Source organism: Nestor notabilis, unplaced genomic scaffold (genome assembly GCF_000696875.1).
Source record: "Nestor notabilis isolate BGI_N333 unplaced genomic scaffold, ASM69687v1 scaffold25788, whole genome shotgun sequence".
In the NCBI taxonomy this organism is placed as follows: Eukaryota; Metazoa; Chordata; class Aves; order Psittaciformes; family Psittacidae; genus Nestor; species Nestor notabilis.
The window spans coordinates 4,720-19,468 of record NW_009940129.1 but is presented as its reverse complement, the minus strand read 5'-3'; the positions used below and the strand labels follow the sequence as shown (position 1 = coordinate 19,468).

Here is a 14,749-nt window from a genome sequence, read left to right as displayed (position 1 = left end):
GCCCCCTTCAGATACTGGAAGGCTGCTATGAGATCTCCACTCAGCTTCTCTTCTCCAGGGTCAACAGCCCCAGCTTTCTCAGCCTGTCTTCATATGGGAGGTGCTCCAGCTCCTGATCATCCTCATGGCCTCCTCTGGACTTTCTCCAACAGCTCCATGTCTTTGTTATGCTGACAACACCAGCACTGCACACAGTGCTCCAAGTGGGGTCTCACAAGAACAGACTAGAGGGGCAGGATCACCTCCTTTGACCTGCTGGTCACACTTCTTTTAATGCAGCCCAGCACACGGGTGGTTTCTGGGCTGTGAGCACACACTGAAGCCAGCTCATACTCAGTTTCTCATCAACAAACACCCTGAAGTCCTTCTCCACAGGGCTGCTCTGAATCTCTTCTCCGCCCAACCTGTAGCTGTGCCTGGGATTGCCCCAACCCGGGTGTAGGACCCTGCACTTCACATTGTTGAACTTCATGAGGTTGGCACTGGCCATCTCTCACGCATGTCAAGATCCCTCTGGGTGGCATCCCTTCCCTGCAGTGTATCCACCAAACCACACAGCTTGGTGTCATCGGCAGACTTGCCGAGGGCACTTGATCCCCCTGTCCATGTCACCAACAAAGATGTTGAACAGGATCGGTCCCAATACCAACCCCCGAGGGCACCACTCATTAACCACATCCAGTTGGGCATTGAGCCATTGACTGCAATTCTCTGCATGTGGCCATTCAGCCAATTCCTCATCCAGTGGGTGTCCATCCATCAAATTGATGTCTCTCCAGTTTAGAGACATGGAACAACTTGAACAATGAACAACTTAGTAAAACATTTCATTAAAACTTAAGAAAAAACAAAGCTTCCTAAAGGCACAATCAGCTAAGTCAGCTTTGTGGGTAGAGCTTCTGATAGAAGAAGGGCTCCAAGTTCCTCAAGTCCTCCGTTACTGCAGCTTGTTACAGCTTCCCTTCCAAAGCAACAGGTCTCAAGAAGGGATTCGATAGAATTCAGTACTTAAAGACACAGCTAATGATTTCTTAAAACCTTCCTTAGCTGATGCATAGGTAACTTGAGGCAACATTTGAACAATTAATCTTTATACACTGCTTTCACTATCTATGACATGGCAGCCACAGAACCAGCAACAGAGAAAACACTGCCAAGCATAAGACTGACCAAAAATTTTAATGACTTTTGAATTTGTACAGATATGCCTTTTACATTGAACTGTTTCACATGAGCTGTATCATCTTTCAAGTTCTTCGATTTCCACAAATATTGACTAGAATTCCTAAGTCACTCAGTGTGGTTGGTGCCCTGAACCCTAAAAAGCAGAATGCTGTTAGCCATGGCAGAACATGCCCATCACAGTGAAAGCCTTCAGCTGCAATCAGCTTCCTTTTTCCTAAGCACTTGTTCATGCTACACACAGGAATATTGGCCAGTTTCTTTCCCCAAAGCATGGTCAGCACAAGATAAGCTCATGTTCTCTGGTCAGAAGTAGTGACCACTGCAGGCTAAGTTACAGTTTGAGCAGGTAAAAAACCAGGATATTTACATGTTGAGAAAAGTTGCCTTCAGTTCCATAGGAATCACTTATACAAATCAACGTTCAGGAGAAGTTCCACAGTAGTAGCTTACGTCAAACCAAAAATAGACATTTGATGCATACAAATTTTTAAAGCTTATTACAGGCATTGCAAGTGTGGGTAATAACATCAAAATATTTTTCAGTGACATAGCTACAATTTAAATTAAAAAATGGAATGTTATCAACAAGATTCATCTGTTCATTAGTGGTGATATTTGTACATATTTCATCCCAGCGTACAGTATTTTTGTTCAAGTTATTAAGAAGAGGACCACCCTGTAATGACCCTAATATCACATACAGGCTGGAACAGTGACACAACAGTCACCAACAAATTCAGTTCTGTGATGATGCAGTTACTTATAGTATGCTGCTTTTACTCAACAGAGCTGAAGTTACACCCCAACCCCCTTTTTTCTAGGGGAAAAAAAACCAAGACAGCCACACAAAACAATAGTGAAGTAGAATGGCTTTACTGAAACTCTGGGGAAAGTCTGACTTTCTTGCACCTTCTCTTCAGTGAGCTTTTTCTTTTTTAAAGTATAACCCGTGTAAGTATCAGGGGATACGTAACACCAGATTTGCAATAACCAAACATCTCCTTGAATTTCAGTCTGTAATAGCAGTATTATCCATCCAGCTCAGAGGCACAGGAAAGCTTGAGCACTTAAAACGTCAGTTTGTTACTTGAACTTTTTGTTCCCCTGCTTTAAAAACCAGATAGAGGAATTCAGCCTTTAGGTTCTTGTGCTTCCTACCCTGCCAGCAGAGCAATCAGCCTCAGTTTGCTCAGAAAATGTTTTTAACTAATCCTTCCAGTTGAGCTGAATTGTAAATTTTCCACCACTAAAGAATTTTAAGTACAACGTAGGAACAGATGTTGAACTGTTCAGGGGGGGTGGGGAAAGCAAGACTTTGGTCCTCCCAGTTCTCCACTAGATATGGGTTTAAGTTTCCTGCTTGATGCATAAAGATTTTTTATAGTAATTTTTCTATCTAGCACACACTAAAAGTCTGGCATACTATACAAGGCAGTATCTTACCTAACCCAACCCAATGATTTATATTATGTTTATTGAGGTCAACTGTGCTTAAAGTAATAAAAAATGAAATAAATGCAGAAGGACAACACAAGGCTAGGAAGACTGTAAGCAAAATGGGGAAAACCCAAGGGAAATTTGTTTTGCAGCTGGCTAAGCACACTCTCTCAATAGCTAAAAAACAAGTTAAAAAGCACATGTTGGAAATAAAATTAAAAATTCTTTTTCAAGTATTTGATAAATTAATATAAGACCATTTCTTAAATGTTAGGTCACTGATGACTTTTAAAAACAAAATCAGTAGAACATCATCCAGGAAAAAAAAAAGAAAAAAGAAAAGGCTAGTTAAAATATAGATGTGCCAAGCAATGAAGCTTAAATTAGTGCAGACAATTTTATATTAAATCCAGGTATCCAGAAATATACACAAGAGAATCACCCCGGTTTCCATAAAAGTTTAGAAAGTAGATTATGAAATTGCACTTAATTCTGAATTAATTCAGATAGCAAGTCATTCCCACTCCTTGCCGCTCTATTTGGAAGAAAAAGGGAACCATGTTCAAAAGAGTGAATTGGGTTTGTACATTCTATTCCACTTCCCAACATTTGGTCACAGACAAGGGCCATGCAGTTTCACTACCTGTCTTGACGATCAGAATCAGATGTCCTTACATCTGATACAGACAAATCTAACACAGGGTTTACAAATCCGGCGTATTCAGAATTGCCATTATCATCCATTTCAGCACTAACAAAGTCATTCTCCCACTCCAATCCATTGAAATCATCAGAGGCTGAAGGTGGATTACTTCCTGTCTTCTTGCTATTGAATTTCAGTGCTGCCCGGAGTATATCTTCTTCTGTTTTGGAGCGTTCTCTCATTGGAATCATCCTGTTCATGCCTGTGATTTGAGAAGTGTTTATGAGAAAGACATTGTTTTGAGGGAAGTACCTTTATGTTTGCCCTAGACCATTAGAAGAAAGAGCAGGAATCCTTTAGAAACCCAGACCCTGGTCATTTCACTCCTGTGCATCAGCATATTTTTTCTGGTGGTGGTGTTCATATTAAACCCATAGTTTGCAGTCAGTTTTAACCCAAATGAACACAATAGCCAGTGAGGTTGCTTTAGAGTTCTAAGGAACCCAGACAACACAACAAAACAACTCACTAGCACTGTTTCTCTCTCCTATTTAAGCCACCTGCTGCCCTATGTTATTGTTATGTAAATATTAGAAGATCTTTGGTACCATGCCATTTCCAGAAAAGCTTTAATGACTGGAGAAACCGGTAATGCTCCTGTAACTTCCTGACAAACAGATAAAACATCATGTGAAACATTTTAAACAGCCACTAAACTCTAGAGAGGTATTTGGTACATTTGTCTAGGAAAATTCTTCATTTTGTCTGAAAAAGTATATTCGATTTCACACAAAATAAGGCAAATGATTGGTTGAAAACTGCACAAGCACATCAGAGATGCTATTTATCAGCAATTACTGACTTTACAAAACCCAAACCACTGGAAAGTTAAAAAGAGGAGGATTTATGATGATCCTCTTATTTGCTGTTCTCATACATTCCTAAGTAAACTCCCCTTTTAAGTGTGGAGTAACTAGCTAATTAATTAATTATAATTAAAAAGCTCATATTGCAAGTGAAACACAGAACTTTTGCAGTGGGTAAGCCATAGGGGGAAAGCATGAGAAGAAAACTCCCTTCATCAGACTCCAAATGATAGATTTTATGTTACAGTTTCATGGCTCTCTTAAAACAGCTATTTTCAACTTTGTTATTACTCTGGTACCAATAGCTCACTGAAGCTGTTGTCCATCTGAAGATACTGTGCCAAAAATACCAATACAAAAATCAGTATTACAAGTTCCTTGTCTGCTATCTGTATATGACATCAGAGAATGAAAACTTTTGTGTGAAAAAAAATGTGTAATTCATCTAGGACAGTTATGGTTTCCCTGTTAAAAAGCTCCTAACTTGGCAACTTTTTACTCAAGCAATGTCATCTTTTGGTACTATTCTTAGTTGTTGGGTTTTTCAAGGATAATACCCTTGCAAAACACTGGTTCTTCTCTACTTTGCATTCAGCCCCCATATGACTTTGTCTACTAACAGCAAAAATGGGACCATAAATTAATACCCCAGTTCACACTAAACCCCACACACCCCTCTACTTTTTTAAGTTGTTCAGTCTCCACAGTAGATTTTGACAGCACACACAGTGACTAAACCTCTTACCCTGAGCAAGCAGTCAGCCCCTCAGGAAGATGGTTTTAATAATACACTTAAGTTGGTCCAGATCTACTAAGAATGTCCTAAAAACTACACAAAGCCCTTGCAATATTGGCTTGTACTTCTTTCAAATGACAGTGTTCCTTCCTTTGTAGCCATGAAAACCAGTTATGTTCTCAAGCAGCCTTCCTTACGTTACCTTACTAGGGAGAAGAGATGCGCTGCTGCCACAATGACCTGTTACAATTACTCCCCTCTGTAAAGCACAAGCTAGTAGGAATCAGAAATGCAACTATACAGTCATTTTGTTGTCTGGTTTTAGGCAGGTTTTGGCACTTCTCACCAATTTACACATTTTAAGACAAGGAACAAGCTGTTCCTTCTACTATTGGCTCACAAGAGGGCAGCATTTCTTCGTGAGTTTACAAGTCCATTTCACAAAATGCACGAAAAGACGTTGACTGAAGAATCGGAGGAAATGGATTAATTTATGAGGAATTTATCAAAATAATAAATTTCCTATGTAAAAATAATTTACAGTTTAATCATTACACACTTAAGTTCCATCAGAATTAAGTTCTAAATCACCTTCTCTTTCAAAACACCACTTTTACAATCAATATAGTTTAAATTATTAGCGTTTTTAACTTGGAGGTTCAGAATGAGACTGAAGAACAGAATAAATACCTTCTTCATCCTCCCACTCTAAATCTAATGAAGTGCTGTCATCATTTCCACTCACTGATTTAGTTTTGGTCATTAAGTCACAACTGCTCTCTGTGTTGGGTGTCAGCACTGTAGCATCAGATGAAAGTCCTAGATTAAAAAAACCAAACAAACACAACAAAACCAACCACAAACACAAAACAAAACCAAAAAACAAACAACAGACTATTTTTAATTCATATACATACTTGAATTTGAGGTTCAATATGTAAAACTGAACTTTCAAAGGAAGAGGGTTTTGTGCTTTGTGCCCTTTCAACCTCAGGAACACTTGAAAAAGCACTTCATCCATCACTTCAAAGCATATACAGTAACTTTTTAATAGTCAACATCACTAAGATATTGCAAGAGGACATTAAGCAATACTGTCTAACTAGAACTATAGAGAAATTGGGTAAGCTGTAAGTTGGATTTGTGTGAAGACTTGCAAGAAAACCCCCATACCCCAAACCAACCTTTCCCTCCAAAAATCCTTCAAACTACACGCGCTTGTTTCGCAAGAATTAACATCAGCCCTACAACTGCTCAGTGACTATCAAGTACTGTCATCAACACATGGATCTAATTGTATAAAATCATTTTCCTCTATACAGTTAGCAGAATTTTTAAATATAGGCAGCTGAATCCACTCTCTCACTTCATTAAGAAAAAAAATTAACCGTTAGTATGATTCTACGTATGTTGCTGAGAGATTATTAAAAAAGCTACACACACACATTGGCATCTTTAATACACAGATGGGCTTTACAAGAGAAGTTCACTGCATTGATGTTGCCTCCATGGAGCCAGTTGGAAAACTTTAGTAAAATAAAATCCATGTACAGGACTTGTTTGCTTACTTAACTTGCCTTTGGGTACTGCAGCGGCTGTAGTACAAGTTATAAATGCCAAATTTTGAACACTTGAAGCATCAGGGATTAGCGCGAAACGTTTTATCAAATATTTTTAATAGATATATGTATACACATTTTATATCCAAATGCGTGTATAAAAATATATAAGTAAATTATATTTATCTAGGAAAAGAAATAGCATTCTGTGCTCCTCAATCACTTAACACCTAAAGACATGCATAAGAAAAGGAAGACTTACTACTACTGCGAAAAGCTTCATACTGGAATTTCGTATTTCTTAAGAAAGAATCGAGATCTTCCTCTGCCACTGAGCTGCAAGAACAATGCACATATCGGTTTTAGCTTTATAAACCTCTCAGGAGCTTATAAAATAGATTAATCAACATGCTCCCCCAGTTCTGTGCTATGAAGCACATACACATTTAACTAAATCTTTATGCTTTTCCCATTCCTACTCATCACATCCTCTCCCTGAGCTTCTGCTTGATTTTCAGTAGCATTTTCAGTTAAAAATGAATTCTGTCACAAAATTACCCTTCCTCTCAATCTTTGTCACTTTACATAATGCCTCCTTAATTTTCAGTTCCTTTTTTAGCTAATGAATTCAAATCCTGCTACTTGTAGTCCTTCATTCCTAAAATCTGCCTAGTTCCTCCCACGCCATAAACCCTTAGTTTTTACAGCTCATTTTCTAAACGTACTTCCATAACCAAAAATCCCTCCTACCCCCTTATCTTCCATTCAAAAATAGTTTTTCAATTTCAGGGTCTTCTCTAAACTCAGATACCATTCAACAGTAAATTTCTTCAGATTACTTTTGCTTTTCTCTCCCCCCTCCCCTTTTTTTCCCCCCCTAACACAGAAGGTGGGAGTGAAGAGCATTAAACGGATAGTATTCATGAAATAACAGGCAGACTATATAAACCATTCAATTCCCCGTTTGATTAGTGTGTATTTTCATTGGACATTTCAAACAAGGTTCTGAATAATAAAGATATTTTTATATTAGCCAAGAATTACACATATAAACACCTTTTTAATGTAAACCACTGATTTTGTGTGTGTAACTAGCTGGGAGTAGGTTCAATTTTGTATGCATCAACCTAATAACTACAGTGAAAACAAGAATGAATGCAAGCTACCCTCTAATTTTGCAGGTTAATGGTAACCAGTTTGCATTCAGTAACTACTTGATGTGAAGAGAACTGCAAAGAATTAAACCAATTCTGACTTAGAAATGCTGTGTATGTAAGGTTTGAAAAATGTGGTGTGTTTTTCTTTTTTTGGTCAGGGAGATGAGGAACAGGAGTAAAAACAGTCACAGTTCTCGATTATCATGAAAAAACTTTACACCTTACCTCTGATAGTCTCCATTATTAATAGCATGTGCTCTCTGGGTTATCCTTTGCTGTCTACGTTGCTATCAAAACAAGAAAATAGTTGAAAAAGCTGAATGCAATCACTCAGAGTAATATACTCAATATACTAAGTGTTGCCTTAACTGAGACATTAAAGGGAGCAGTGTCCTGGTCCTTGGAGCAGTTTCAGTATGACCCAGGAAAAGACTGACTTTCAAGTGAAGGTCAAATTTTAGGATACTGAAGGGACTAAAGATGCATGTAGTATTGTTCTTAAATCTCAGATCTAAAAGCAGGCAGCTTGCTGAACAGAGCTCTCAACATTTTACCTATTTCATCCACCATAAAAAAAATAAAAACCAAAACCTGCATCAATTTGGCTAGCAACCTGTGTATACCACCTCATTCATGATTGCATCTGTCCTCTAGCATCCTCTCTTCTTAACAGGCATTTTCAGCACCTGGGTTACATTTGATTCCTTTTGGTCTGTGCCCAAGAACAGTCAGCCTATCATTTGAAAAGAAACGTTTCCTACAGGTCCTTTTATCCCTGTACAAAGCAATACCACCAGCTCCTCCAGTTGCCTGTATCCTCACTAAGTGCTTCATCTATATTAACAAAAGCTTTGATGTCTTGCTGAGCCAAAAGTATTAATACCTCTGCATTCTTGAGGTAGAAAGCTTTCATAGTATCCATACACAAAACCAGAATCAAAAATGCAAGACAGAAGCCATAAATGCATTTACTTTGCAGTTACAAGAGAAACAACAGATGTCACGGCAGCAGAGTTCTGCTTGAGTTTTAGGGTTTAGACATTTCAAAATGTCTTAAGTTTCTTTTCCTTGCCTTGAGAAAAGTGGGAGCATAAAAATTGAGCACAGCAACTTTGTGATTGAAGGTAAATCAGTCATGAAGCAGTAATTGTTCACTGATCACATCAAAGACTAAGCTAAAAACAAATGAGCTAGTTTTACAGCCAGGTCTGGTGTATCTGGCTACCATGTTTTCTGAGAAATCTATTCCCAAATTTAATGGATCTGTCCCTGCAAAAGAAAAGCAGGGGTAAATAAGCCAGAATGTTTAATGTCAACTTGAACTTCATTGGGTAAATTGTCTTGCGAGATAACTGCACTAGATCAAGTATTTTTCAATCCCAAATGCTGATGGCTTCATTTCTTGGAACACTTTCCATCTCGGGTATTTAAATAAAAGTATCAGAATCAGCAGATGGAAACCAGTAAGGCAATGTGAAGTGTAGAAGTATCACAAAATGGTCATCAGAGGTGAGAAGACTTAAGTATGAGGGAGAAAGGGACAGGAATTAGGCACCAACATAGTTACAAGCTGTAAAAGTCAATTACTGATATACACAACAATTTTCTTTTAAGATTCATATACCCACATAATAACCAATTTCAATTATCCATTCTGCCAGGTCACATATAAATATCTACCAATGTAAGGTCCAGGATACATGTATATTAAAATTCTCCACCCTTTCAAACCCTGACATTTAGTAGGGCAACATCAACAAGGCAAATCAGTTTTGAAGGGCTGCCAAACAAAAAAGCCATTCTCTCATTTAGAATACTGCTGCCCACAAACAGCAAAGGGAGGAGTTATGCATTAAAAAAAAAAATAAAGCTTCTAGTTTATTTAGAAAGGTTAAATGCTTGATGCCAATCTCAACAAAAATGCTGCCTTGGAAATCCGTATGGGTTGTATGCAAAGGAAATAAGTGGTGCTAATTTTAGAAGAGGAGGAAATTAGAATCTCTATAATGCATTTAATCTTAGGTCTTGACTAGAACAGGAGTATACAGACCAAAAGTGGTTAAAAAAAAAAAAAACCTGAACAAAAAAAACCCCAAACAACAAACAAAAAACCCCAAACACCACCAAAAAAAAACACAAAGAAAGGCAGACAAGGAAAAGGTCAGAAAGAATCGACCCTCCCATACCAAATAACAAGAGGCTGGAAAGATAAATGTGAAATGAGACCTATACTTAGCAACATAAATATTAGATGAAATCTGAGTCATCACTATCAGCCTGGGAACAACAATTTTCAATCCACTCTCTTTTGAGTATAGACAATACATGAGGGTTACAGATCTCCACGATACCTGTTGTAGATCACAGGCTTTTACAATTGGTCTATACCTGAATTTTGGAAAATTTAGTTCTAACTCAACACATGTGTAACAGGCTGTCTCCTACAACTGCAGCCAAACACTCTAGATGAACAGATAGCATAAAGTGAAAATGTTCTTCTTCTCATACACATTACTGGCAATCTGAAATTTGTGTCAGAACACCTACTTTGACAGGTTAGTAATACAGCAAAAGTATTAAATGCACTGATAATATGCAACTCTGAACTGCAGCATGAAAACTATCAGAACAGCAGTGGTTTTCAAAGAAGGAGGAAAACAATGTGGGCTTTCATTTTACTTGACCAAGCTCCAAAAGTGGGGACACCAGACATTTGAAAGTAGGCACAGACATATTAAATGAAGACTACGTTTAAGTCATTACCAGACTTTGGCTCCTACACATAGAAATCAGAAAATGAGAGAATTGAGGTTGGAAGGGGCCCAGGAAGTAAGTTCCAAGCAGGGCCAGCAGTAAATTCACAGATGCCTTGGAAACACTTATCTTCATGTTAGCACAAGCCACAGAGAAAAGGAACAATTAAGCGCACAAATATATAAAGTACATTTTACAAGTCTAAATCATGTCACAATGTATGCTTAATTTCAGGGTGTTTAACTAGAAATCCATCACAGATCACATTAAAGTTAGTAACTTCTATGTAACACAAGAAGTCTGTTAAGCTAATTATAGATTGAAATCATGTACCTCATTCAAAATCTATACTCAGCCACATAAGCCATTTCAAACAATTGTGATTATTTTCAGCTGTACTTTCAAAGAGTGCATTTCTCTCCTGGAATTTACAAGTCAAAACAATTTCCCCATTACGTTTCCTGAGATGTAAAGGATATTAGGCAAGTCTGCATACATAGAAACAGAAAAAGAAGCTCTGATATATATTGGGGTCTGTTTCCCCTCACCTCCAAGAACTTTTTCTGCTTTGCTGCCCTGGCTGCTTCACGTTGTGCAGCATATAAAGCCTCCTCTTCTAGTCTTAACTTCTCCTCTTGTAAGGCTAACTGTATATGAACAAAATAGTAATGGTTAACAAAAGCAGAACCTATCTATCTTCCTATCAATAAAGCCGTAAGTTCAATAAAACAAAAGAGCTACTAGAAAATAAAAAAATAAAAGAAAATAGACTACAACTAAAACATTTTTCTTCATTACCTGAATCTGACAACTTTCCCCCCACCAAACATCCCAAGAAATTCAGGTAACTAAACATTACCCTATGGAATAAACATCATGACTAGCGACTGTTGGAAATGCACACTGCATTTCACTAGGAACTGTAGCGCAAGACTTAAATCTTTTCAGTTGCGTATTTCATTGGTACTTTACTAAAAAGTCATTCACAATTTCTACATTGTATTTCTCATTATATTCCATTAATTACTGCAACAATAAAACAAAATGACAAATTATGTTTTTTTTCCTTAAGAAATGCTCTGGAAAAACCTGAGCACAAGAGAAGTTGAACCAAGTATACTCCCCATTTGTTCTTTCCTAAAAAAGTTCAAATTTAACAGATGTCAGTCATAGCACCAGCCTATACATTCAATTTTTCAGCCAAGAGGCTATTAAAAAGCAGCAATCTCTGATGCAAGCTTAGTTGTGTATCTTGTAGACCACAAAATACCAACTGATGAACAGAACCCATCTTTTCATTCATGCCAATGGAATCTCCTTGTGTTTACAGTTGATCTTAGCTAGTTTTAAAGAGAAACTCTCCACACCATACTAGCCATTGCAACTGCTTACCTCTGCCTGAAGCTTCATATCAACAACTCTCTGCTTCTCAGCAATGGAGTCATAATGTCTGTCTTTCAAGTTAGCAATTTCTTCCTCAGTCAGAGGTCTAAATTCATGGAAGAAACACAAAGAGACTCCATCTATTACTTACATATAACAACCCGAAGTCACACTTAAACATATGCATACAGTCTTTATTTCTGGTCCTCTAATGCAAATTCAACAAGTTGTGCTTCTGGCCTGCTCCTCCTGAGAACACAGTTTCAAAATTCTAGTTTACTCAAGACAACACTCTCTCTCTCTCTCTCCTTACTCTTAGAAAAGGATTTTTTGTATCTTTTTAGAAAGTATATTTTCAAAACACTGTTCACTAACAGAAATAATGGAATAAGTTAGTATCACTGCAGTGTAAATGTCACTTTTTTTCTTGCTTGTTTTGGTTCCCCCAATTGTAAATTGTTCCCCTTTCATCTGTTCCCTACTTTATGTCTGCTTTTACGCATCTAACAAACAAAACTGCAAAAGCATTATTATAAATTACAAGGTTTGCTACATCACTTCTTTGGGACCACTGACAGCAAACACTGGGAGCTCTCAAACTTAAACACAAAACATCTATAATCTGCCAAACAAAGCATACCCTTCAGAGGTTTCCTATAGTGCGGACCCCAAGTCTCTGTTGCTTATGTCAACATTAACACACTCACAGAAAATTCACTGGAGTGCTATCACTAACTCCCATTTAAGTTGTAAAACAGACTGGGAACAAGATTCTCTTTGCAATATACTGTTTTAACTGTCTTATACAGTTTTTGCACGAGGCATTATCATCTGAACTGTTTTGACGTGATTAAGCATTCAGATTAGTTTGGCATCTATCCTTTCCATGTATCTGACAAATAAAGAAAGAAGAGGTTTGACAGGAACTGTTAAAAATTTAACAGTCACAGCAGGAGAGCAGTGGGAAAGAGAGGTCCTGAAGCTCAAAGCCTTACCTGTGATTGCTTCCTGGGCTTTCCCCCTGTTAAAAAAATTTAAAAAAAAAAGTCTGAGTTTATGAGAAGCCTATTGACCAATTTTAAGACAGGAAGAACACCTGTATGAAATCAGTTTCTCCCATATATTGGTTTTATAGTTGGGGGCAGGGGAGGGGGGGAAGAGAGGAAGCAGACAAATCCTCTCTTTTAATTTAGAATAATAAAAAAAAAAAAATCTTGCTGTGCAATCAGCTGAAATGGCTCAGTAACACAAACAAGTTCCTCTAACTGATAATAAATATTCCAGTGGTCTATAAACTATCAGGCCTCATGTTTTAAAAATACAGGGCAGGGTGTTGCAAGTGAGGTGTATGTCCCACCTATTATCAAGCTGTATTAAATTCATAAAGTTTAAATGCCAACTTCTATTTTTCTGACATACAGTTTACCCGTAACTGTAAAAACTGTGAAGACACCCAAAACTTTCCTTAGCAAAGCAACCCTGGTCTGTTTATGTTCTCACAGAGATAGTATTTGCAGAGTCTTACACAGGAGTTACATGAGAAGCAAACTCTCCTTCAAGTCGTCCCCCCCACCCCCTTCTTTTCTTTTTGCCTTCTTAATGTCCCTAGTGCTCTCTTCCCAAAGGGGTTACTTCCCATACTGCCCCCAATGAGTTTTCTCTTCTCTTAGGTCTTAATTTCTCCTAAAGTGTTTAACTCTCATTCCTAGAGCAAGCAAAACCCAGAGTTAAAAACCCCTTGTGATTTAAGTTACAGCATCACATAAAGTGGAAGGAAAATACAGCTCTTGGAACCCTACTAGCAGGTTTCACAGGATGATATATGTACCTACCTCATCACTTTCCACCAGGTTCTCAAACTGCAGAGAGAAAGTAGTAAATAATCTTTACTATCCAATGCAACAAGTCACTAAACACATAGTACAAATACAATTATGTATTTAATCTGTCTTGTAAATACACTACTTCAGTGATACTCCAGGGACTTTAACAGCTTTTATGGAAATCTCTACTTTCAGATAAAGTATTACTTTGAGAGTAGGACCTATCTTCTTATCAAGGTTCCTTTTCTTAAAGCTTACGTTCGCCTAAAAAGAGAAGAGTCAAAATTAAAACACACTAATGTTTTTACAGCTTACCTGAGGGCCCTGATAAAAATGAAATCTCATTAGCTTGTAAGATTGCCAATAACTCTGTGTAGCTGAAGCAGATAACACAAGCAGGGGAAGGCATGGTACAGCTCCCACTCAGTTTAATAATGTAGAAAATAAGGGGTATGTCACATATAACCTCCATCTTGCATGTCAACTGTGCTGCTTATCAAGAAGTATTTTAAAATGTATTTAATTTATAGAAAACAATTACTTTCAACCTAGAACTCCAAAAACAACCGACTTGAACTATCACATGAAACCAAACAGAAATTTGCTGTCCTATTTTCAGTATAGTAGTATTACACATAGTCAATACACCGAACACAGAAGTCAATGCCTACAGCAAGACTCCTTGTTTGATCAGTACACTGACTAATAGCTGTAGGCAGACTACGAATAACAGTTTGGGAACAGGACAGAACTTTCTTTTTCCTGTCATATTTTTGCTGCAGAAATCCTCTCTCACAACTTGAAGTTGGGCACTAAACCAGATTTTGTTCTTAGTAACAGGGGCAATCTGAACAGTCCAGAACTTTTAGACTGTAAGGAACACTCAGAGAAAGTAAACCAGGTTATTCCAAGAGTCTCAACTTATAGAATCATAAAATAGTTAGGGTTGGAAAGGACCTTAAGATCATCTAGTTCCAACCCCCCTGCCATGAGCAGGGACACCACACACTAAACTATGTCGCCCAAGGCTCTGTCCAGTCTGGCCTTGAACACCTCCAGGGTTGGAGCATTCACAACTTCCTTGGGCAACCTATTCCAGTGCCTCACCACCCTCACTGTAAAGAACTTCTTCCTTGTATGTAACCTGAACTTCCCCTGTTTAAGTTTAAACCCATTACCCCTTGTCCTACCACTACAGTCCCTAAT

General features: G+C 37.8%; 1 protein-coding gene across 1 annotated transcript in view; it reads right to left on the bottom strand.

Moving 5' to 3' along the window:
* Window positions 1-3,093: 3,093 nt before the first annotated feature.
* The window catches only part of AP1AR (adaptor-related protein complex 1 associated regulatory protein), a gene marked incomplete at its 5' end in the record, with an annotated part of 13,076 nt that continues 1,420 nt past the window's right edge, over window positions 3,094-14,749 (bottom strand). The window contains 8 exons of the mRNA XM_010020209.1: window positions 3,094-3,527; window positions 5,558-5,686; window positions 6,689-6,762; window positions 7,809-7,870; window positions 10,886-10,984; window positions 11,730-11,826; window positions 12,716-12,741; window positions 13,553-13,579. Coding sequence (XP_010018511.1) covers window positions 3,262-3,527; window positions 5,558-5,686; window positions 6,689-6,762; window positions 7,809-7,870; window positions 10,886-10,984; window positions 11,730-11,826; window positions 12,716-12,741; window positions 13,553-13,579 — 780 coding nt within the window. The remainder of the gene's footprint in view (window positions 3,528-5,557; window positions 5,687-6,688; window positions 6,763-7,808; window positions 7,871-10,885; window positions 10,985-11,729; window positions 11,827-12,715; window positions 12,742-13,552; window positions 13,580-14,749) is intronic.